This window comes from Mobula birostris, chromosome 16, assembly GCF_030028105.1.
Source record: "Mobula birostris isolate sMobBir1 chromosome 16, sMobBir1.hap1, whole genome shotgun sequence".
In the NCBI taxonomy this organism is placed as follows: Eukaryota; Metazoa; Chordata; class Chondrichthyes; order Myliobatiformes; family Myliobatidae; genus Mobula; species Mobula birostris.
The window spans coordinates 30,472,773-30,496,085 of record NC_092385.1 but is presented as its reverse complement, the minus strand read 5'-3'; the positions used below and the strand labels follow the sequence as shown (position 1 = coordinate 30,496,085).

Sequence of the window (23,313 nt, the reverse complement as noted above, 5' to 3'; positions counted from 1 at the left end):
ACTGCACGTGCATGTAATGAGAGTGTCTTGGACCTCCAGGTGGTCCACAGCAGGGGTGATTGATAAGTTCGTAGCTTTAGGTGGAAGGAGGTGAGTTATACAACTTTTGTTCCATGCACGTGCAGTTCAACTCTTTGAGTGAAAATACAGAAATTTTGAAGTTAATAACTCATTTCCTTCTACCTTAGGCCATGAACCTATCAATCACCCCTGCTGTGGACCACTTTCTGGATGTCCAAGACACTGACTTCTACAAAGAAGGGATCCGTATGCTCCACGTCCGCTGAACTAAGTGTGTAAATGTAGGAAAAATAAATGTGCTAGGTTTTCTAAAATTGACTCCTTCTACCTTAGGGCATGAACTTATCAATCACCCCTCGTAGATTCAACCCTATTCCACTGGCAACTTCACTTGTTGGAGCCCGACAACCGAACAGTTTGAAAGTCAAATAATCCATGACAATTCAAATATTTACAAAAATCCTCCAATTCATTTTCATGATTTGTCATTATTTGTGCTGATTTAGACAAAAAACAATCTAAACAGCACTTAGTGAAATAGAAATAAAGCAGAATCTGAAAATGAATCCCTCAGACATATAATTTTGCTATTTGTCAAGCTGGTGATGTAAGATGAAGTACAGGCTGCCCTGGGTTATGAGCACAAAAGCTATGGATACCCTACAATCAAACTCCCATGATATCATTAAATTCAAAGGTCTGGTGTACGTAGACACATTCATTTCAATGGTGATTAGAAATAGTTTCCTCTCTCTCGCTACTTTGAGTAATTGTTATTTCTTATCAGTGCTGTGCTCTTGATACCATTCACTAAAATACAATGGCGGTATAGTTAACACACCAAGTGATTGTTGAGCATTTTCTGACCTACAGACAAAATCAAATTATTGACTTGTAAAAGCAGAACCTGTTCATTACTTGAGGATGGCCTGCATGCTGTAAAATCATGTCTCTACCGTATAAAAATATCTAAATCATTTTAAATGCATCAAATTTCAATATCCTCCATCCAGATATGTGAAGTATCTTCTAGGTAGTGAGCAACAAATTTTTAATTTCAAACAAGAGAGAACCTGCAGATGCTGGAAATCTGAGCAACACACACAAAATGCTGGAGGAACTCAGCAAGCCAGGCAGTAGCTATGGAAAAGAGTACAGTCAATATTTAAGGACTGGAGAAAAAAAAGCTGAGGAGTAGATTTAAAAGGTGGGGTGAGGAGAAAGAGAAACACAAGGTGATAGGTGAAACTTGAAGAGGGAGGGATGAAGTAAGGAGCTGGAAGTTGATCGGTGAAAGGGACAGAAGGCCATGGAAGAAAGAAAAGGAGGAGGAGCTCCAGAGGGAGGTGATGGGCAGGCAAGGAGATAAGGAGAGAAAGGGAAAAGGGAATGGAAATGGTTAAGGAGAGGGAGGTGGGATGCATTGCTGGAAGTTCAAGAAATCAATGTTCACGCCATCAGGTTGGAGGCTACCCAAATGGAGTATAAGGTGTTATTCCTCCAACCTAAGCGTGGCCTCATCACCACGATGGGGGAGGCCCTGGATGGACATATCAGAATGGGAATGGGAAGTGGAATTAAAATGGGTGGCCACTGGGAGATCCCACTTTTTCTGGCCGACAGAACATAGGTGCTCGGCAAAGCAGTCTCCTAATCTACGTCGGGTCTCACCAATATACAGGAGGCCATACCAGGAGCACCGGATACAGTATTTGACCCCAACAGACTCACAGGTGAAATGTTGCCTCACCTCGAAGGACTGTTTAGGGCCCTGAATGGCTGTGAGTGAAAAGGTGTAGGGGCAGGTATTGCACTTGTTCCATTTGCAAGGATAAGTGCCAGGAGGGAGCTCAGTGGGGAGGGACGAATGGACAAGGGTGTCAAATAGGGAGACATCCCTGCAGAAAGCAGAAAGTGGGGGAGGGGAGGGAAAGATGCGCTTGGTGGTGGGATCCCGCTAGGGATGGCGGAAGTTTTGGAGAATTATGTGCTGGACGCAGAGGCGGGTGGAGTGGTACGTGAGGACAAGAGGAACTCTATCCCTGGTAGGTGGCGGGAGGATGGGGTGAGAGCAGACTTGTGTGAAATGGAAGAGATGTGGTTGAAGGCGGTGTTGATGGTGGAGGAAGAAGGAGCCCCTTTCTTTGTAAAAAGAAGACATCTCCTTTGTTCTAGAATGAAACGCCTCATCCTGAGAGCAGATGCAGTGGAGACAGAGGAACTGAGAGAAGGGGATAGCGTTTTTACAAGTAACAGGGTGGGAAGAGGTATCGTCCAGGTAGCTGTGGGAGTCCATGGGTTTATGATAGACATCAGTGGATAAGCTGTCTCCAGAGACAGAGACAGTGAGATCGAGAAAGTTGGAGGCAAAGTGAATGAAGTTGATGAGTTCAGCATGCGTGCAGGGAGCAGCACCAATGCAGTCGTCGATATTGTGTAGGAAAAGTGCAGGATGGTCACCAGTGTAGCCTTGGAACGTAGACTGTTCCATGTGGCCGACAAACAGGCAGGCATAACAGAAACCAAGGTGAGTGTCCATGGCTGCACCTTTTGTTTGAAGGAAGTGGGAGGAGCCAAAGGAGCAATTATTGAGAGTGAGAACAAGTTCTGTTAGGTGGAGGAGAGTGGTGGTGGAGGGGAACTGTTTTGGTCTGGTGTCCAGAAAAAAACGGAGAGCTTTGAGGCCTTCCTGGTGGGGGATGGAGGTGTTTAGGGACTGGACATCCATAATAAAGATAAGATGACGGGGGCCAAGGAACTTGAAATGCTTGAAAAGATCAAGAGCAGAGTCATGGATGTAGGTAGGAAGGGTCTGAACTGGGGTGGGGTATAAAACAGAGTCAATGCATGCAGATATGAGTTCAGTGGGGCAGGAACAAGCTGAAACAATGGGTCTACTTGGACAAGTGGGTTTGTGGGTCTTGGGGAGGAGGTAGAAATGGGAGGTGCAGGGTGCGGGAACTATGAGGTTGGTGTCAGTGCATGGGAGATTCCCCAGAGTCAAAACGGTTGGTGGTGGTGTGGGAGACAAGAGCCTGGTGTTTCTTATTGGGTCCTGTTCGAGGGGTAAGTAAGAGGATGTACCTGAGAGGCCTCAGCAAGATAGAGGTCAGTACGCCAGACTACTACAGCATCTCCCTTATTTGCTGGTTTGATGGTGAGGTTAGTATTAGTGCGGAGGGAGTGGAGAGTCAAGAGTTTGGAGGGAGTGAGGTTGGAATAGAAGAGAATAGTGTTAAAGTCTAGATGGTTAATATCCTGTCGGCAGTTGGCAATGAAAAGGTCCAGAGCAGGCAGAGGACCAGGGCGGGGTGTCCAGGAAGAGGAGGAGGGTTGAAGACAGGAGAAGGGGTCATCAGTGTGGGCTGGACAGTCCTTGACAAAGAAGTTGGCACGGAGACGGAGGTGGCAGAAGGAGAGGTCAGCGTCATGGTGGGCACAGAACTCACTGAGATGTGGGTGCAGTGGGACAAAGGTGAGGCCTTTACTGAGGACAGAATGTTTTGCCTCAGAGAGGGGAAGTTAGAGGGAATGGTGAAGACCCGGTTATCACACTTATTTGATGATGGCATTGGAAATACAAGTAAATATATCAAAACAAAATCTATTTTCTCACACTTTTACAAAAGCTTATTCTCTCCAATTTTGCCTGGATGCTGACACAATGTATTTAAGGCTAGCTAAATTAATATTTTAATCAAAATGGCAGTTTGTAGCTTGAAGACAATCCAACTTTCCAAAGTCCTGTTAGTCATATGTCCAGGATTTCCATGGTATCAAAAAAGACATGCCTAATGTTGTTGAGGTTGTTCATTTGTGGTAAATGTAAACAGGATGATAATAAAGTAAAAAAAACCAAAAAATCAGTCCATTTGGCCCATCGAGTTCACATTCATCTTCAACCACAAATTTTACAGTACCTTGCATTAACCCCATTTTTTATTCTCCCTACATTCCCCTCAATTTCCCACAAATGCTACAACTCATCGACAATGTCCAGTGGACAATTAACCTATCAACCCACACGTTTATGGAGTGAGGACGGAAAGTGGAGTTCCAGAGGGAACCCAAACAGTCACAGGGAGAAGTTGCATACTTCACATGGAGAGCAATTGAGATCAGCATTGAACTCAAGCCTCTGGCACTGGAAGTGGCTACCAGCTCCACCACTAATCAGTTTGCCTTTGACTATATGATAATAGAACGTGAAGAAAGTCAATGAAAACTTTTTTTTTTACAAAATACTGATTACTTTTACTCAATCAACACAATTTTTCATGATATTTTATTTAATGCCTTCCAGCTATTTAATTCTTAGTTTCTCTGAGAAATTGCTTTGGTGATAGCTTTACAAACCATTAAAATGCTGGAGGCATTTAAAAATAAATCCATGCAAAAATTAGCTGCTATTTTATTACAAACTGTAATCATACTGAAATGTATGTCGTTCTTTTGTGACAGAAGTATATTATACATCAAAAAATCTATCTGTAATATGAGGTGAATTTTTCATTTCATTCTTAAAATCGAATTTCTTTGATTTATGTTTCACAACATATCTATAAGTACCATGATAATGTCACAATTTCTTTTGGTTTAGCTACCTTGATCTTTATCTTTACACAACCCAAAATAAATCATTCACATCCTTGGCCAACTTAATGAATGTCTCTCTAATCAGAAGGACTTTTACATTTCATTTAAAACCAGTCAAACACAACATGAATTTCCATGTGATTAAAATATTAGAAGAGTAACTGTTCAGTTATATAGACTGATACATCTCATGCTGACCTTGCTGATCTTGTTGGCACAACTAATAACCTGAACGTAATGTTTTCATCTTGAGTCAATCAGCCCTTGGTGATACATAGCTGTGTAACATGCGTCACTAGTTGAAGAGCTACAAGCTCTCTGACCAGCTTTCATATTGAGCGGTTTCCTGGAGAGCCTGGCAATATGCCATTCAACTCCGGAGTAGTTTCACATTCCCCATTTACATTCCGATTTGCCACTGGGGAAGGAATGGAGTGTGTCAGACTGCAAAGAGATATAAAATCGGCAGTGTGTGCAGCACATTCTCTCCACAAGAAGGCAGTGTCCATTCATCAAACTTTGAACAGATGGTTGCAGTTGTCTCAACACCAATGCTCTTGTGTATTAAAGTGTAACTGCTTCTGCGCTCGTCTAATGATGTTAACTTATCAGAAATAACATTGACGTCAACTTGGTTTATTTTAATTGGCAAGCAGGCCCATAGACAAATTATGATGTACGCAATCCTCAAATTGGACAGAAAACAAAAACAAAGTTAGTGAATTTGAAAGAACCTACACTGGCAACTACCCATTATGTGGAAAATTGTCCATGTATGTCCTGTTTAGAAAATTTTAAAAAACAGTATAAATATAAACTGGCTAATTACTACTCAACTTTTCTTCACTTAATCACCAGTAAATTGATGCAAGCTATTTTCAACTGTGCTATTAAGTGCCACATGATTAGCAATAACCAGCCCAAATGGCCCAATGACCAGAATGGATTTTGTTATTTGACTTGTCTCCAGCCCTCATCATGGTCTTGGTCTAAAGGGTTGAATTTGGGGTGAGGTGAGAATGGTTGCAAAAGCAAAACATGATCAAGTGTGGAATCAAGGAACGTTGGTGAGATATTAGTCATTGGGGACACAGGATGAAACATATCTCACACAGGGGAAGATGATTGTGTTTACCGGAGGTCACTGATAATTGCACTATAATAAATTTCATTCAGAACTCCTCAGTAACCTATGTCTGCATGCATCAAGACCTAGACAGCATTCAGGCATGGTTTGATCAATAGCAGGCATCAGTCAAGTAACACAAAAGCCAGGCATTGAACATCTCCAACAAGAGAGAGACTAACCGCTTACCCTTGACATCTAATGGCATGATGATTGCCATAGATCCTCCATCAGCAAAATCCTGAGATCACTATGGACCAGCAACTCAAATGGATCAGCTATATAAATACCACAGCTGCAAGAAAAGATACGAAACTCAGTATCCTGTGGTGAAGCACTCACCTCCTGTATATCAAGAGCAAGACGGTAATACTCTTCACTTGCCTGCTGATGCAATACCAACAATTCTCAAGAAGCTTCATACCATCCAGGACAGAGCAGCCCACTTGACTGCATTTAATTAGTTACCCTAAACATTTATTTCATCTGCCTGAGGACATTGGTTGCGGTGAGAACTATCTACAAAATGCACTGTAGTTACTTGTCTGAGCTTCTCCAATAGCAGCTCCCAAACAAGCTACCTCCACCATCTCCCAGCCGGTGCATGTTCTGCCCTTTTCCCTCCTTAAGCCACCTTCCCCATGTTAAATCATGAAACATAGGAGCAGACTATACGGCATTGGTCAGACCGCTCTTGGAGTATTGTGAACAGTTTTAGCTCCTTATGTAAGAAAGGATGTTCTAGTATTTGAAAGGGTCCTGAAGAGGTTCACAAGAATGATCCTAGGAATGAAAGGGTTAACATATGAGGAGTGTTTGATGGCTCACTGGAGCTTAAGAGAATTTGTGGGATCTCATTGAAACCTATTGAATATTGAAATGCTGTGAAAGAGTAGACATGATAGGATGTTTCTTACAGTGGGAGAGTCTAAGACCAGAGGGCACAGCCTCAGAATAGGACATCCACTTAGAAAAGAAATGAAGAGGAATTTCTTTAGCTAGAGCAAGGTTCCTCAACCGGAGTTCTGTGAGAGGTCACTAGGGCTTCCGTAAGAGATTGAGATTAAAAAAAACTGCTTTGCTTTTTAAGCAACACACATCAAAGTTGCTGGTGAACGCAGCAGGCCAAGCAGCATCTGTAGGAAGAGGTGCAGTCGACGTTTCAGGCCGAGACCCTTCGTCAGGACTAACTGAAGGAAGAGTGAGTAAGGGATTTGAAAGTTGGAGGGGGAGGGGGAGATCCAAAATGATAGGAGAAGACAGGAGGGGGAGGGATGGAGCCAAGAGCTGGACAGGTGATAGGCAAAAGGGGATACGAGAGGATCATGGGACAGGAGGTCCGGGAAGAAAGACGGGGGGGGGGACCCAGAGGATGGGCAAGAGGTATATTCAGAGGGACAGAGGGAGAAAAAGGAGACTGAGAGAAAGAATGTGTGCATAAAAATAAGTAACAGATGGGGTACGAGGGGGAGGTGGGGCCTTAGCGGAAGTTAGAGAAGTCGATGTTCATGCCATCAGGTTGGAGGCTACCCAGACGGAATATAAGGTGTTGTTCCTCCAACCTGAGTGTGGCTTCATCTTTACAGTAGAGGAGGCCGTGGATAGACATGTCAGAATGGGAATGGGATGTGGAATTAAAATGTGTGGCCACTGGGAGATCCTGCTTTCTCTGGCTGACAGAGTGTAGATGTTCAGCAAAGCGGTCTCCCAGTCTGCGTCGGGTCTCGCCAATATATAAAAGGCCACATCGGGAGCACCGGACGCAGTATATCACCCCAGTCGACTCACAGGTGAAGTGTTGCCTCACCTGGAAGGACTGTTTGGGGCCCTGAATGGTGGTAAGGGAGGAAGTGTAAGGGCATGTGTAGCACTTGTTCCGCTTACACAGGTAAGTGCCAGGAGGGAGATCAGTGGGGAGGGATGGGGGGGACGAATGGACAAGGGAGTTGTGTAGGGAGCGATCCCTGCAGAATGCAGAGAGAGGGGGGAGGGAAAGATGTGCTTAGTGGTGGGATCCCGTTGGAGGTGGCGGAAGTTACGGAGAATAATATGTTGGACCCGGAGGCTGGTGGGGTGGTAGGTGAGGACCAGGGGAACCCTATTCCTAGTGGGGTGGCGGGAGGATGGAGTGAGAGCAGATGTACGTGAAATGGGGGAGATGCGTTTAAGACCAGAGTTGATAGTGGAGGAAGGGAAGCCCCTTTCTTTAAAAAAGGAAGGCATCTCCCTCGTCCTAGAATGAAAAGCCTCATCCTGAGAGCAGATGCGGCGGAGACGGAGGAATTGCGAGAAGGGGATGGCGTTTTTGCAAGAGACAGGGTGAGAAGAGGAATAGTCCAGATAGCTGTGAGAGTCAGTAGGCTTATAGTAGACATCAGTCGATAAGCTGTCTCCAGAGACAGAGACAGAAAGATCTAGAAAGGGGAGGGAGGAGTCGGAAATGGACCAGGTAAACTTGAGGGCAGGGTGAAAACCTGTAGCCTGACCAAACGCACATTTGGACCTTATGGGAGCCAAGTAAGAAATTATGGGGGCCCTTGTAGAGATACTTCCTTTGTCATTAGCCAAAGGTGAAGTCTTTTGGAAATTCTCAAGAAACTCAAGCTCAAAGTTAATGACCTGGAATCTGAGCTTCAAACATAGCAGCACATCAGGGAGGGGAAGAGTTACCTGGACACTTTTTAAGGAGGGAGTCACACCCTTTAGATTAACCACTTTAAATTTGTTCTGGTAGTGCTGGAGGAGCCTTAGCCTCTGAACTTGCCCAACAGGTCTGAGATTATTGCTCCCTATGAGGATGAGAGTGGGGCCTGTAGGAAGGATGAGCAACTGAACCACGGCACCATAGTTCAGAGAGCCATTCAAGAGGTGTGAGAGAAGAGAAATGGTAGTTGTAATTGGGAATAAGACATCGTAGCATTCAAGTGTCCCAAAGGCTGTGTTATCTGCCTGCTGCCCAGATTTGGGATATCTCATCTGATCTGTAGAGGAACTTTGAATGAGAGGGGAAAGATCCACTTGTTGTGGTCCATGTGGGTACAAACGACATAGGAAGAAGAAATAAAGATATTCTGCTGAGGGAATTTAAGCCAATAGGGACTAAATTAAATGCTAGAAACAGAAAGGTAATAATCGTTGGATTGTTACCCATGCCATGTGTAAATTGGCACAGGGTTAGAGCTAAATGTGTGGCTCAAAGATCGTTGTGGGGAAGTGGATTTGGACTTGTGGAACATTGGCACCAGTATTGGGGAAAGAGGGAACTGCTCTGATGGGACAGGCTCCACCTGAACCATGCTGGGACAAGGATCCTGGTGAATCACATAACTAGGGCTGTGGATAAGGCTTTAAACTAAGGAATAGGAGCATGGGCTCACCAGCTTGGAAAAGTAAGAAGAAAGTAAAAGGGACGGAGAGGTCACAGAAGTTTCCAGAATAAAAAGAGAAAGTTTAGAAAGGGTTAAGAATTTAACTTCAGGTAACATGGAGACAAAATTGAAAAGGGTGATGAATACAGGACTGAAGGTATTATATTTGAATGCACACGGAATATGAAATAGATGATCTTGTAGCGCAGTCAGAAATTGGTAGGTACTGCATGAGACTGTGGGCACTACCAGCTGGGAGCTTAACATCCAAGCATACACATTGTATGAAAAGGACAGTCAAGGTATGCAGAGGGGATGGGGTGGTTCTATTGGTAAAAAATCAAATCAAATCCTTTGTAAGAGATGACATATGATCAGAAGATGTAGAAACAGTGTGAGTAGAGATAAGAAACTGTAAGGGTAAAAATATCGGTTGGGAGTGATATATACAGGACTCCGAACAGTAGCCAGGAAATGGGGTAAAACCTACATGGGAGACAGAAAAAGCATGTAAAAAAAGTTAATGTTACAATTATCAGGGCATTTCAATATGCAGGAGGTTGGGGAAATCAGATTGGTGCTAGATCCCAAGAGAAGTAATTTGTAAAATGCCTACAAGATGGCTTTTTAGAGTAGCTTGTGGTTGAGCCCACTAAGGAAAGAACAATTCTAGATTGGATGTTATGTAATGAACAAGATTTAATTAGGGAGCTTTATGTAAAGAAACCGTTAGGGGGCAGTGATCATAATATGATTCACCCTGCAGTTTGAGAGGGAGAAGCAAACTTGAGATGTATCAGTGTTACAGTGGAGTACAGAGGTATGGGGTATTCACTCTGATGTAAATCCTACAACCTGAGGACCTCGCTGTCACTGTCCCAGTTTGCTAGGTTATGGCAGATGAACCCCGGGTGTAAAGGATGGGGCCAGTATCGCGCACACAGCACTCCACCTAAATCACCATTGCGCAGGCCGAAGGACATGCCTACGTTTACGACCATTCATCAAGCCCTGCAGAGATGGGAAAGGGGCAAAAACGACAGGTGGAAGATGACACTGGAAGCCACTGTTCCGATCCTGCATGCAGATGGTTCAGGTGTATGGGTCGTCTGTTGTTGACCCCGGAGACGACGATATCATTCGGCAGCATCCTGAATGACCAAGCAGCCTCCTCTAGGGATAGCACTGCTTGCCCCACATGGAGATGGGCCTAGAAAAGGTGGCCTAACCAAAGCTCGTTTCCATTTCCCCCAGTTGGCTAGCCGCAGTTAACGGGCATCCTCAAATGCGGTTGAACAACAACAAAAAAGAAAAGGTACACACCTGCCTCACGAGGAGTGCAAGGACTAAAGCTCGTATGCTGGAACATCAGAACCATGCTCGATACAGCAGACAGTGGTCACCCAGAACGACGATCTGCTCTAGTTGCACATGAACTTTCAAGATTGAATGTTGACATTGCTGCTCTCAGTGAAGTCCGCTTCCCAGAGGAAGGCAACCTTCAAAAACATGGCGCCGGTTACACCCTCCACTGGTCAGGCAAGCCAGACACTGAGAGACGCCTTTCTGGCATTGGCTTTATGGTCAGGAACTCCATTGCCTCCAAACTTGAAAAATTGCCAATGGGTCACTCCGTCCGCATCACCTCCATGCGCCTCCCACTTCGAACCAAGCAGCATGCCACACTCTTCAGCGTGTACGCCCCCACTCTTCAAGCAGATCCTGCAGAAAACGACAAGTTTTACACTGATCTGTGAAACCTCGTGCAGAACACCCCTGCATACAACAAGGTCTTCATCCTTGGCGACTTCAATGCCAGAGTAGGCCAAAATTCAGAAGCCTGGAAAGGAGTACTTGGCAAACATGGTGTTGGAAACTGTAACGACAATGGGCGCCTTCTGTTAGAGTTTTGCACAGAGCAGCAACTTACCATTACTAACACCATTTTCCAGCAGAAAGACAGCCTGAAGACAACCTGGATGTATCCTCGGTCCAAGCACTGGCACCTCATAGACTACATCTTGGTGTGCCAGAGAGACCTTCGGGACATCTTACTCACCCGAGTGATGCCCAGCGCAGAGTGTCATATGGACCATCGTCTTGTGTGCTGCAAACTCAGTCTCCATTTCAAACCCAAGCCAAAGAGAGGAGGTGCTCCAAGGAAGAAGTTTCAGGTTGGCAACTTCTAGTCAGCTGAAGTGAAAGCTGACTTTCAGACAAATCTTCAGTTGAGGCTTCAAGATCCCAGTTTCCCCACAGACTCCTCTCCAGAAGTGCTTTGGGAACACCTAAAAACCATCATCCTGCAAACCTCTGAAGAAGTCCTAGGGATTTCCACAAAGAAGAACAAGGACTGGTTCGATGAAAACAACCAGGAGATCCAAGAATTGCTGGCAAAGAAGAGCTCCACCCACGAGGCGCACCTTGCTCAGCCGTCTTGTCCTGATGGGAAAGCAGTCTTCCTCCTTGTATGCAGCAACCTCCAGTGCAAATTTCGAGAGATTCAGAACGTGCAGTGGACCAGCAAAGAGAACTCAGCTTTGCGCAGACACCGGTGACTAACAGAGGGTTTTATGAAGCCCTGAGAGCGGTGTATGGCCCTTCACAACAGGTCCAGAGTCCCTTGCGCAGTACAGACGGTCAGGCGCTCTTCACAGACAAGGCGTCCATCCTGAACCGGTGGTCGGAACATTTCCAGACTCCCTTCAGTGCCAACTGCATGGTCCAAGACTCAGCAATTCATCGCATCCCAACAGCTAGAGAAAACAGAACTGGACAAGATTCCAACCCTAGAAGAGACAGTCAAAGCCATAGTGCAGCTGAAAAGTGGCAAGGCAGCGGGAGTTGATGGAATCCCACCTGAGATTTGGAAGCATGGGGGCCCAGCGTTACCAAACTCCATGAGTTCTTTGTCTGCTGCTGGGAACAAGGGAGAAAAGTCCGACTGCTCCAACTACCGGGGGATGACTCTGCTTTCTATTGCAGGAAAAATCCTCGCAAGAGTACTCCTGAATAGATTGGTGGCCATTATTGCAGAAGAACATCTCCTAGGGAGCCAGTGTGGCTTCAGAGCCAACAGGAGCACCACCGACATGGTACTTGTTCTCAGGCAGCTCCAAGAGAAATGTAGGGAACAGAACAAGGGATTGTACGTGACGTTTGTTGACCTTACCAAAGCGTTTGACCCTATGAGCAGGGAAGGTCTGTGGCAAATCATGGAATGACTGGGATGCCCCCCCAAAGTTCCTCAGCATGATCATCCAGCTACACGAAGATCAGCGTGGCCAAGTCAGACACAACAATGACCTCTCAGAACCCTTCCCAATAGGTAATGGAGTAAAGCAAGGGTGTGTCCTCGTGCTGACTCTCTTCATTATCTTCTTCAGCATGATGCTCAAAAGGGCCACAGAAGACCTTGATGATGAGGATGGTGTTTACATCTGATACTGCACCGATGGCAGCCTGTTCAACCTGAGGCGATTACAGTCCCACACCAAGACACTGGAGCAACTCATCCGAGAGCTACTGTTCGCAGACGGTGCTGCCCTTGTTGCCCACACAGAGATAGCCCTACAGCGTATAACATCCTGCTTCGCAGAGGCTGCCGAGCTCTTCAGACTGGAAGTCAGCTTGAAGAAGAGAGAAGTTCTCCATCAGCCCACACCTCAGGAAGATTACCACCCTCCCCGCATCACCATCGATGAGGCAGAGCTGAGGACAGTCTACCAGTTCAGCTACCTGGGGTGCACCATCTCATCAGATGCCAAGATCGACGGAGATTGACAACAGACTGGCAAAGGCAAACAGAGCGTTCGGCAGTCTGTACAAAAGAGTCTGGAACAACAAGCATTTGAAGAAAGGCACAAAGATCAGCGTGTACAGAGCCATTGTACTGACCACCCTCCTGTACGGCTCTGAGTCGTGGGTCACCTACCGTCACCACCTATGACTCCTTGAGCGTTTCCACCAGCGCTGCCTCCACACCATCCTCAACATCCACTGGAGTGACTTCATCACCAACATCAAAGTCCTCGAACAGGCAGAGGTCACCAGCATCGAGGCTATGCTGTTGAAGACGCAGCTGCGCTGGGCAGGGCATGTCTCCAGGATGGAGGATCATCGCCTGCCCAAGATTGTGCTGTATGGCGAACTCTCCACTGGCCACCGTGACAGAGGGGCACCGAAGAACAGGTACAAGGACTCTCCGAAGAAATCCCTTGGTGCCTGTCACATTGACCATTGCCAGTGGTCTAATCTAGACTTCGATCGTGAGGCCTGGTGACACACCATTCACCAGTCTGTCTCCTCCTTCGAGAACGCACGCAGGGCTGGCATTGTGGACAAAAGGAGGAGCAGGAAGAACCGTGACACAGCAGCACCAAACCCAGAACAGAATTTCCCTTGCAGCCGCCGTGGCCAGGCCTTCCTGTCCCGTATTGGCCTCGTCAGCCACCAGCAAGCCTGCAGAAGACATGGGCAGCCTCCTTTCTAAATCTTTGTTCGTGAAGCCAAGTCATGATGAAGAGAGGTATGGGAGATAAGCTGGTCAAAGTTGATTGGAAGGGGACGCTAGCAAAGATGACAGGAGAGGACCAGTGGCTCTTGAAATGTGTGGGATTGCTTCATCCCAAAGAACAAGAAGCATTCTAAAGCAAGGATAAGGCAACCATGACTGATAAGGGAAGTCGAAGACAGCATAAGAACAAGAGGGCATAGAATGGAGTGAAAATTAATGGGCAACTAGAGGATTGGTAAGCTTTTAAGACCAGAAGATCATAAGATTTAGGAGCAGAAGTAGGCCATTTGGCCCATCGAGTCTGCTCTGTCATTCAATCATGAGCTGCTCCAATTCTTCCAGTCATCCCCCCTCCCCTGCCTTCTCCCCATACCCTTTGATGCCCTGGCTAATCAACAACCTATCTATCTCTGCCTTGAATGCACCCAATGACTTGGACTCCACAGCCACTCGTGGTAACAAATTCCATAGATTTACCACCCTCTGACTAAAGTAATTTCTCCACATCTCTGTTCTAATTGGACATCCTTCAATCCTGAAGTCGGGCCGTCTTGTCCTCGACTCCCCTATGATGGGAAATAACTTTGCCATATCTAATCTCTTCAGGCCTTTTAACATTTGGAATGTTTCTATGAGATTCCCCCTCATTCTCCTGAACTCCAGGGAATACAGCCCAAGAGCTGCCAGACGTTCCTCACACGATAACCCTTTCATTCCTGGAATCATTCTCGTGAAACTTCTCTGAACCCTCTCCAACGTCAGTATATCCTTTCTAAAATAAGGAGCCCAAAACTGCACACAATACTCCAAGTGTGGTCTCATGAGTGCCTTATAGAGCCTCAACATCACATCCCTGCTCTTATATTCTATACCTCCAGAAATGAATGCGAACATTGCATTCACCTTCTTCATCATCAGCTCAGCCTGGAGGTTAACCTTTAGGGTATCTTGCACAAGGACTCCCAAGTCCCTTTGCATCTCTGCATTTTGAATTCTCTCCCCATCTAAATAATAGTCTTCCCGTTTATTTCCTCCACCAAAGTGTATGACCATATACTTTGCAACATTGTATTTAATTTGCCACTTCTTTGTCCATTTCCCTAAGCTATCTAAGTCTCTCTGCAGGCTCACTGTTTCCTCAACCCTACCTACTCCTCCACCTATCTTTGGATCATCGGCAAATTTAGCCACAAATCCATTAATCCCATAGTCCAAATCATTGACATACATCGTAAAAAGCAGCCGACCCAACACCGACCCCTGTGGAACTCCACTGGTAACCGGCAGCCAGCCTGAATAGGATCTCTTTATTCCCACTGTCTGTTTTCTGCTGATCAGCCAATGCTCCACCCACGCTAGTAAATCCCCTGTAATTCCATGGGTTCTTATCTTGCTAAGTAGCCTCATGTGCGGCATCTTGTCAAAGGCCTTCTGAAAATCTAAGTACACCACATCTACTACATCTCCTTTGTCTACCCTGCTTGTAATTTCCTCAAAAAATTGCAGTAGGTTTGTCAGGCAGGATTTTCCTTTCAGGAGACCATGCTGGTTTTGGCTTATCTGTCATGTGCCTCCAGGTATTCCGTAATCTCATCTCTAACAATCGATTCCAACAACTTCCCAACCACTGATATTAGGCTAACAGGTCTATAGTTTCCTTTCTGCTGCCTCCCACCCTTCTTAAATAGCGGAGTAACATTTGCAATTTTCCAGTCATCCGGTACAATGCCAGAATCTATTGATTCTTGAAAGATAATTGTTAATGTCTCGCAATCTCTTCAGCTACTTCCTTCAGAACCCAAGGGTGCATTCCTTCAGGTGTAGGAGATTTATCCACCCTCAGATCATTAAGCTTCCTGAGCATCTTATGAGTTGTAATTTTCACTGCACATACTTCACTCCCCTGACACTCTTGAATGTCTGGTACACTGCAGATGTCTTCCACTGTGAAGACTGAAACAAAATATGCATTCAGTTCCTCTGCCACCTCTGCATCTCTCATTACAATATCTCCAGCATCATTTTCTATTGGTCTTATATCTACCTTCAACTCTCTTTTACCCTTTATATACTTAAAAAAGCTTCTAGTACCTTCTTTGATATTAGTCGCCAGCTTCCTTTCATAATTCATCTTTTCCTTCCTATTGACCTTCATAGTTCCCTTCTGCAAGTTTTTAAAAGCTTCCCAATCCTCTATCTTCCCAATAGCTCTGGCCTCCTTGTATGCCCTCTCTTTTGCTTTTACGTTGGCTCTGACTTCACTTGTCAGCCACAGTGGTGTCCTTCTTCCATTTAAAAATTTCTCCTTATTTGGAATATATCCGTCTTGCACTTCCCTCATTTTGTTTTAGAAACTCCAGCCATTGCTGCTCTGCTGTCCTTCCTGCAAATGTCTCTTTCCAGTCAACTTTGGCCAGTTCCCCTTTCATGCATTGTAATTGGCTTTATTCCACTGAAATACCGACACATTGGAATTTAGTTTCTCCTTCTCAAATTTCAAAGTGAACTCAATCATATTATGATCACTGTTCCCTAAGGGTCCCTTAACCTTAAGCTCTCTTATCACCTCCAGATCATTGCACAACGCCCAATCCAGCACAGTCAAGCCCCTAGTGGGCTCGACAACAAGCTGTTCTAAAAAGCCATCCCTTCGACATTCTACAAATTCTCTCTCTTGAGGTCCAGTACTGGGCTGGTTTTCCCAATCCAGTTTCATGTTAAAATCCCCAACGGTTATCATGACATTGCCCTTCTGACACGCCTCCTCTATCTCCCGCTGTAATTTGTAATCCACATCCTGGCTGCTGTTTGGAGGCTTGTATACAACTGCCATTAGGGTCCTTTCACCCTTGCCATTTCCTAACTCAACCCATAGAGACTCCACACCTTCTTATCCTATGTCATCCCTTTCTAATGTTTTAATATTATTTCATATACACAGGGACACACCACCCCCTCTGCCGACTAACCTATCTTTCTGATACATCATATATCCTTGGACATTCAACTCCTAATGGCAGCCATCCTTCAGCCAAGTTTCAGAGATGGTCACGTCATACTTGCCAATCTGTAGCTGAATTTCAGGATCATCCATTTTATTTCTTATGTTGTGTGCATTCAAATACAACACTTTCAGTCCAGGTATTTGTTGCTTCTGTTTTAACTGCACCACGCCCCTATTGCCCTGTAACTCATCCCACTGGCTGGAATTATGCCTTATCTCCTGCTTGTCCTTTCTATCATCTCCGTTGCACGCTATCTTTGATTTATTTCTGTTTTCCCCTACCTCAGTCCTATCACTCCGGTTCCCATCCCCCTGCCAAATTAGTTTGTACCCTCCCTAACAGCTCTATTAAACTGGCCTGCTAGGATATTGGACCCCTTTTTGTAACCTACCCTCTTTGTACAGGTCGTACCTCCCCCAGAAGATGCCCAAATGATCCAGGAACCCGAAGCCCTGACCCCTGCACCAGTCTTTCAGTGATGCGATAATATGCCTGAGTGTGCTATTCTTAGCCTCGTCAGCACGTGGCACAGGCAGCAATCCTGAGATGACTACCCTGGAGGTCCTGCTTTTCAGCCTCCTACCCTACTCCCTGAATCCTCTCTTCAGGACCTCCTCCCTTTTCCTGCCTATGTCATTGGTACCAATGTTTACTGAGACTTCTGGCTTTTCTCCTTCTCCCTTCAGAATACTCTGCACCCGACCTGAGACATCCCTACCCTGGCACCTAGGAGGCAACACACTATGCGGGTATCTCTATCAGGCTGACAGAACCTCCTGTCTGTTCTCCTCAATATGGAATCTCCTATGACTACCAAAAGAAGGCAAATAAAAAAAGTAATAAGGACAGAAAAGGTGAACTATGAAGGCAAGTTAGAAAATAAAATAATTTTTTTTCCAGATATTATAAAGAGCAAAAGAGAGGCAAGAGTGGATAGCAGACTGCTGGAATATAATGCTGGGGACTAAGAAATGGTGGATGAACTTATTAAGTATTTTGCAATGTGAAAGGCTCTAGCAGTTTGCCAGAAATTCGAGAGTGTCAGGGAGCAGAACTGAGTGTAGTTGCTATACTGAGGAGAATACGCTTGGGAAGCTGAGAGGTCTGGAGATAGATATGTCACCTGGACCAGCTGGACAGTGTTCTATACAAGGTAGCTGAAGAGATTGTGGTGTGATTAGTAATTAGTGATCTTTCAAAATTCACTAGATTGCGGAGTGGCTCTAGAGGATGGAAAAATTGCAGATGTCACTGCACTATTCCACCCTCCCCCTCTCAGCTCCACCTCTCCCTCCCCCTCTGCCCCTCTCCCACTACCCCCCCTCTCCCAACCCTCCTCCGTCTTCTCTCTCCACTACACCCCTCTCCCATTCCCCCTTCCTTCTTCCACATCCCCTCACACTCTCCCATCCCCTTCCTAGTCCCCTCTCCAATACTCCTTCCCTTTCCCCTCTCTCCTCTGCCCTAACCTCACCACTTCTACCCTTCCCATCTCCATCCTCTACCTCTCCCCATCCCCCTCTCTCCCTCCTCCCATCCCCCTCTCACCCTCCTCCCATCCCCCTCTCACCCTCCTCCCATCCCCCTCTCACCTCCCCTCCCCTCCCCCTCTCTCACGTCTCCCCTCCCCATCCCCACCCCTCATCCCCCCTCCCCACCATTCATCCCCCTCCCCACCCCTCATCCCCCCTCCCCACCCCTCATCCCCCTCCCCATCCCTCATCCCCCTCCCCATCCTCACCCCCTCGCATCCTCTACCCCACCCACTCATCCCCCCTCCCCACCCCTCATCCCCCCACCACCCTTTCTCCTATCCCCCCAGACACCCCCTGTTCCAAACCAAACCCCTCCCACTCGTCCTCCTCCTCAATCCCACTCCCCAGTCACTGCCGCGCTGCATTCTGGGCTGCCAGTATGTCGGTGACGGACGGTAAGGACCTTCTTCTCTCCGCGGCTCAAACCGCCGAACATTGACTGTGTGCTTATGCCCTTTGCTTTCGTTCTTCCTCCGCTCTGATGCTGACCATTTGCTGTCACCTTAACTATTGTTTCAGACTTGGCCCGGGCGCAGCCTCGGGCTCGATTTATGGTCACAGCACCTGCAGGCCCATTGCCTGCGCCGTGCGAGCCGCGCCGCGCCAAGCGGGCTCTCCGTGGCTTTAGGAGCTCCGTTCCTCGGTGTGGGTTTACTGAGTCCCGGTTATTGTTGGGTGGTGGGGAAATGGTATTTGGGTAGATCAGGCCGTCGCTAACCTTTGTACTCTGCTGCCTTTGATCAAAACGACATCATCAAACGCGGGACTGTTTAAATAAATGGATTTGTCCAAACAAGCAGGTTTCTGAAGATGAAGAAACTGAATTCCCAAAAGCAGTTGAAAGTGGTTGGAAATACTTTCAGGACCAATAGACTGGTCCTGGACTTATTTTCCATCTGCCATAGTTTGCATTTTGTTGTTTGATTGTTTGTGGTTTTTGTATTGCTATATTTATGCTCTATTCTTGGTCGGTGCGGCTGTAACGAAACCCAATTTCCCTCGGGATCAATAAAGTATATCTATCTATCTATCTACTAATAGATTTGGTGAGTGAGAGAAATATGATGAGTGAGGCTAAAGAAAGAGTGATGGGTTTGATTAATAGATTGAGGCAATATTAATTTATGAAACTATCCATCAATAAAATAATGTATTCTGATGTCTAGCATTGATATTGGAATCAGGTTTGTTATCACTGAAATTTGTTTTGTGCCAGCAGTACAGTATACCACATAAAACATGCTATTAATTATAGTAAGAAATATATATATATAGGTTTTTGGTTAATTAAGCTGTTGGTTGAGTGGGGCAGGCGCTTATTTGTGACAAACCTTAAAGAATAAAAACTAATTGAGAAAATATCCAGGATTCCCTTTGTTTATATGGGATATTATGCTGCTTAATTGGGGCAGGAGACTTGCCGAATGGTTTCTAACTAGCATCCCAAACAAGAGAAAATCTGCAGATGGAAATCCAAGCCACACACACAAAATGCTAGAGGAACTTCTGCATCTTCTGTGTGTTGCTCTAACTAGCATCAGTTGTGTGAACTTGTGTGTGTGTGTTCGTGTTAAAAAAGCAAGATTTTTGTCACTGATAGTTGGTAAGAAATAAGCAGTAGGAAGATATCAAATTGCTTTCCTCACTGCCATTTCAAGCATTTGGGTTTGGAGATGCCAGAAACAGCCAGCAGTGGAAAATTAAACAATCAAATTACTTCAACAAGTTAGAAATTCTGAAGAAGTTGAAGGTGTCGACAATCTTCTTGAATTTATATTTGGAGATCTGGAGGATGCGATCATCGAAAGCATTGTATGAAGGCGGTCCAATATCTGCACTAGATGTCTGCATTAATTTGGTTCATGTACAGTCTATCAAAACAATGTGGCAGCATGTTGGTTATCTTCATAAACATGTGGAAATCTGCAGATGCTGGAAATTCAAGCAACACACATCAAAGTTGCTGGTGAATGCAGCAGGCCAGGCAGCATCTCTAGGAAGAGGTACAGTCGACGTTTCGGGCCGAGATCCTTCAGGACAAAGGGTCTTGGCTGGAAGCGTACACTGTACCTCTTCCTAGAGATGCTGCCTGGCCTGCTGCGTTCACCAGCAACTTTGATGTGTGTTGGATGCTGGTTATCTGTTGTTTTTAGCAATTACAGTGAAACCTGTGCAGGAGAATTTTTAAAGCTGATAAGCTGTTGCGCTGGGACAGTTCCACTCTCTCAACCTCGGAATTTTGGGTCCAGTTGTTTGAGTAGTCGTCACAAACTGGGGTCTTCCTTGGATGCAGTGTATAACCAGGAATTCCTCAGTGCCTTACCATGCCCTTTGCTGTCCGTGAAGTGTTGTAGAACTGCTTTCTCGGCTGTTGAACCTCATTGTTGATCTCATCTGCCAGTCTGCTGGAGCAGGCAGGACTACTCTCACCTGTTTTAGCCCGCCCTTTGAAGCCGTCCCAATTTGCCCAATTAGCTGGAATCCACTGCATATAAAACATATAGTGTAAAAATAGTGAGGTAGTGTTCATAGGTTCATGAATCATTCAGAAATCTTATAGCAGGGAGGAAGAAGCTGTTCCTGAAACACTGAATGTGTGTCGTCATGCTTCTGTACGTCCAACCTCATTATGGTAGTTATGAGAAGAGGGTATGCCCTAGGTTGTCTAGTTTTTAATGATGGTTGCGGCCTTTTTGAGGCATCACCTTTTGAAGATGTTTTCAATGCTACGTATTCAATTGCTGCAGGTGTACCATGATGAGCATTCTAACTGGCTGTATCACCATCTGGTCTGGTTGGGCCAAAGGCTTTTCCACTTAAAAAATTTTCCATCCGGTGTGGATCTGCACTGGATCAGAAAAAGGTGCAGAGGTTTGCAAACTCACTCAGCTCCATCATGGGCACTAGCCTTTCCAGCATTGAGAACATGCAGGATGTGTCCTCTTCTTCTTACCACCATCAGTGAGGAGGCACAGGAGCCTGAAGACACACATTTTAGGAACGGTTTCTTCCCCTCTCTACCTTCAGATTTCTGAATGGATAGTGAACAAACACATGAACACTTCCTCATTACTTTTGCTCTCTTTTTGCATTGCTTCATTTGTATGTAATTTTTTATTGGAATTTTTTTTTTATATATTGCACTGTACTGCTGCCACAAAACAAGAAGTTTCACAACAAATGTCAATGGTATTTAACCTGGTTTTGATTCTGCTGATGTGGAAGTGAGTGCCCATAATGGAGCAGGCTGCAGCTTTTTCTGATCCTGTCATTGGCTCCTCCATACCAGACAGTGATGCAACTAGCTAGAATGCTCTGTATGGGATATCTGTAGAAATCTGCTAGACATACCAAATCTCCTCAATCTCCTAAAGAAATGTAGTAGCTGGTGTTCCTCCTCCATCAATATATTGGGCCCAGGATAGATCTTCAGAGATGCTGACACCCAGGAACTTGAAACTGCTCACCTTTTCCACTGCTGATTCCTTGATGAGGACTTTTCCCTCCCTGAATTCCACAACTAATTCCTTGCTCTTATTGACGTAGAGTGCGAGGTTGTTTTTGTGATACCACTTAACCAGCTGATCTATTTCTCCACCTGTATGCCTCCTTGTCACCATCTGAGATTCTGCCAACAACAATTGCGCCATTCAGCAAATTTATGAATGGCAATTGTCTGGCCACACAGTCATGGGTGGGAGCGGGTAGAACAGCAGGCTAAGCTTGCATCCTTGTGATGTGTCTGTGTTGATGGTCAGTGAGGAGGAGATGTTATTTCAGATCCACACTGTGGTCTGATGTGGAAGACAGAGGACCAGATATTGAAGCTTAGTGATTAGTACTGAGGGGACGCTGGTATTGAAAGCTGTGCTGGTTATCAATAAACAATAGCCTGATGTAGGTATTACTGTTGACCAGGTGGTCTAAGTCCGCAGGGCGATCCAGTGAGATTGTATCCATTGTAACCCTATTATGGCAATGGGCAAATTGTGAAGTTAATGTAGAAATAATGGATGGGAAAAGGGGAAAATATCTGTTTGATGTCCAGTTCTTAAAGCAGCAATTCTGACCGTTTCAAGCCTCTCACTGAAGCTGAACCATACTGTTCAGAACCTAAATATAACTTTTTCAACTTTCATTCAGCCATTACTCCTTGGTTTACCATACCTGTTAATTAAAGTCATACCTTCATTTAAGAATAATTGTTTTGTTTAAAATCCCTCAATTTTGCCTGTATCTCTAGGATTTTCTTCAGTTTTATAATCCCACATATAACCTCTACGGTTTTCCAATTTAGGCCTTTTGCTAACGCCAGATTTAATCACTTCAGCAGTGTCAGCTGTGACATTAGCTGACTAGGCCCAGACTTTGGAGTTCCCTTATTGAATGTCTTTTTTTCCCACTTGAGAACAAAGATTCATGCTGATACTGTTACAGAAATGACAAACCCTGTGTTGAGGAAAGACCTTCTCTAAGTTAGAGTGGTGAATTGGATTGTGTTGCATTACAGACCCCACAGCACATTTTAAAAGAAGTGTAGTGGAACTATTTCTATTTTCCTGGCTAATATTTGCCCCTTTATCAAAAAATAGAAATAATTTTCCCAGTAGGACGTTGCCTTAGGAAGGCAGCGTCCATCGGTAAGGATCCCCACCACCCAGGATAGGCCCTCTTTTTTTTGTTGCCATCAGGAAGGAGGTACAGAAGCCTGAATGAAGGCACATACTCAGCGATTCAGGAACAGCTTCTTCCCCTCTGCCATCCTATTCCTAAATGGACATTGAACGCATGAACACTAACTCACTATATTTTTTTTTCATTTCTTTTTAACTACTTACTTTAATGTAACTATTTAATAGACATATATAGACTTAATATAATTCAGTCTTTTCTCTATATTTATTTATCATGTATTTCATTGTACTGCTGTATAAATTTAATAAATTTCACGACTTATGCCAGTGACATTAAATCTGATTCTGATTTCATACCGTATTTCTCTCTGTGGGAGTTGGTATGCCCATAATCATAAAAACTATATTACAAGAGGGATTGCATTTAAACATATTTAATAATGTCTTAAGAGTAATGAGATATCCTAAGATTGTGAAATAGTGCTATATTCTCATTTAGGTGATTTTTCTTC

General features: G+C 45.1%; 1 protein-coding gene across 3 annotated transcripts in view; it reads left to right on the top strand.

Moving 5' to 3' along the window:
* The first annotated feature begins 18,504 nt into the window (after positions 1–18,504).
* thoc7 (THO complex 7) overlaps positions 18,505–23,313 on the top strand; it is a 52,432-nt gene continuing 47,623 nt past the window's right edge. For all 3 annotated transcript variants that reach the window (XM_072280506.1, XM_072280507.1, XM_072280509.1), the window contains exon 1: positions 18,505–18,562. In XM_072280506.1, the coding sequence (XP_072136607.1) occupies positions 18,547–18,562 (16 nt within the window). In that variant the 5' untranslated portion in view covers positions 18,505–18,546. The remainder of the gene's footprint in view (positions 18,563–23,313) is intronic.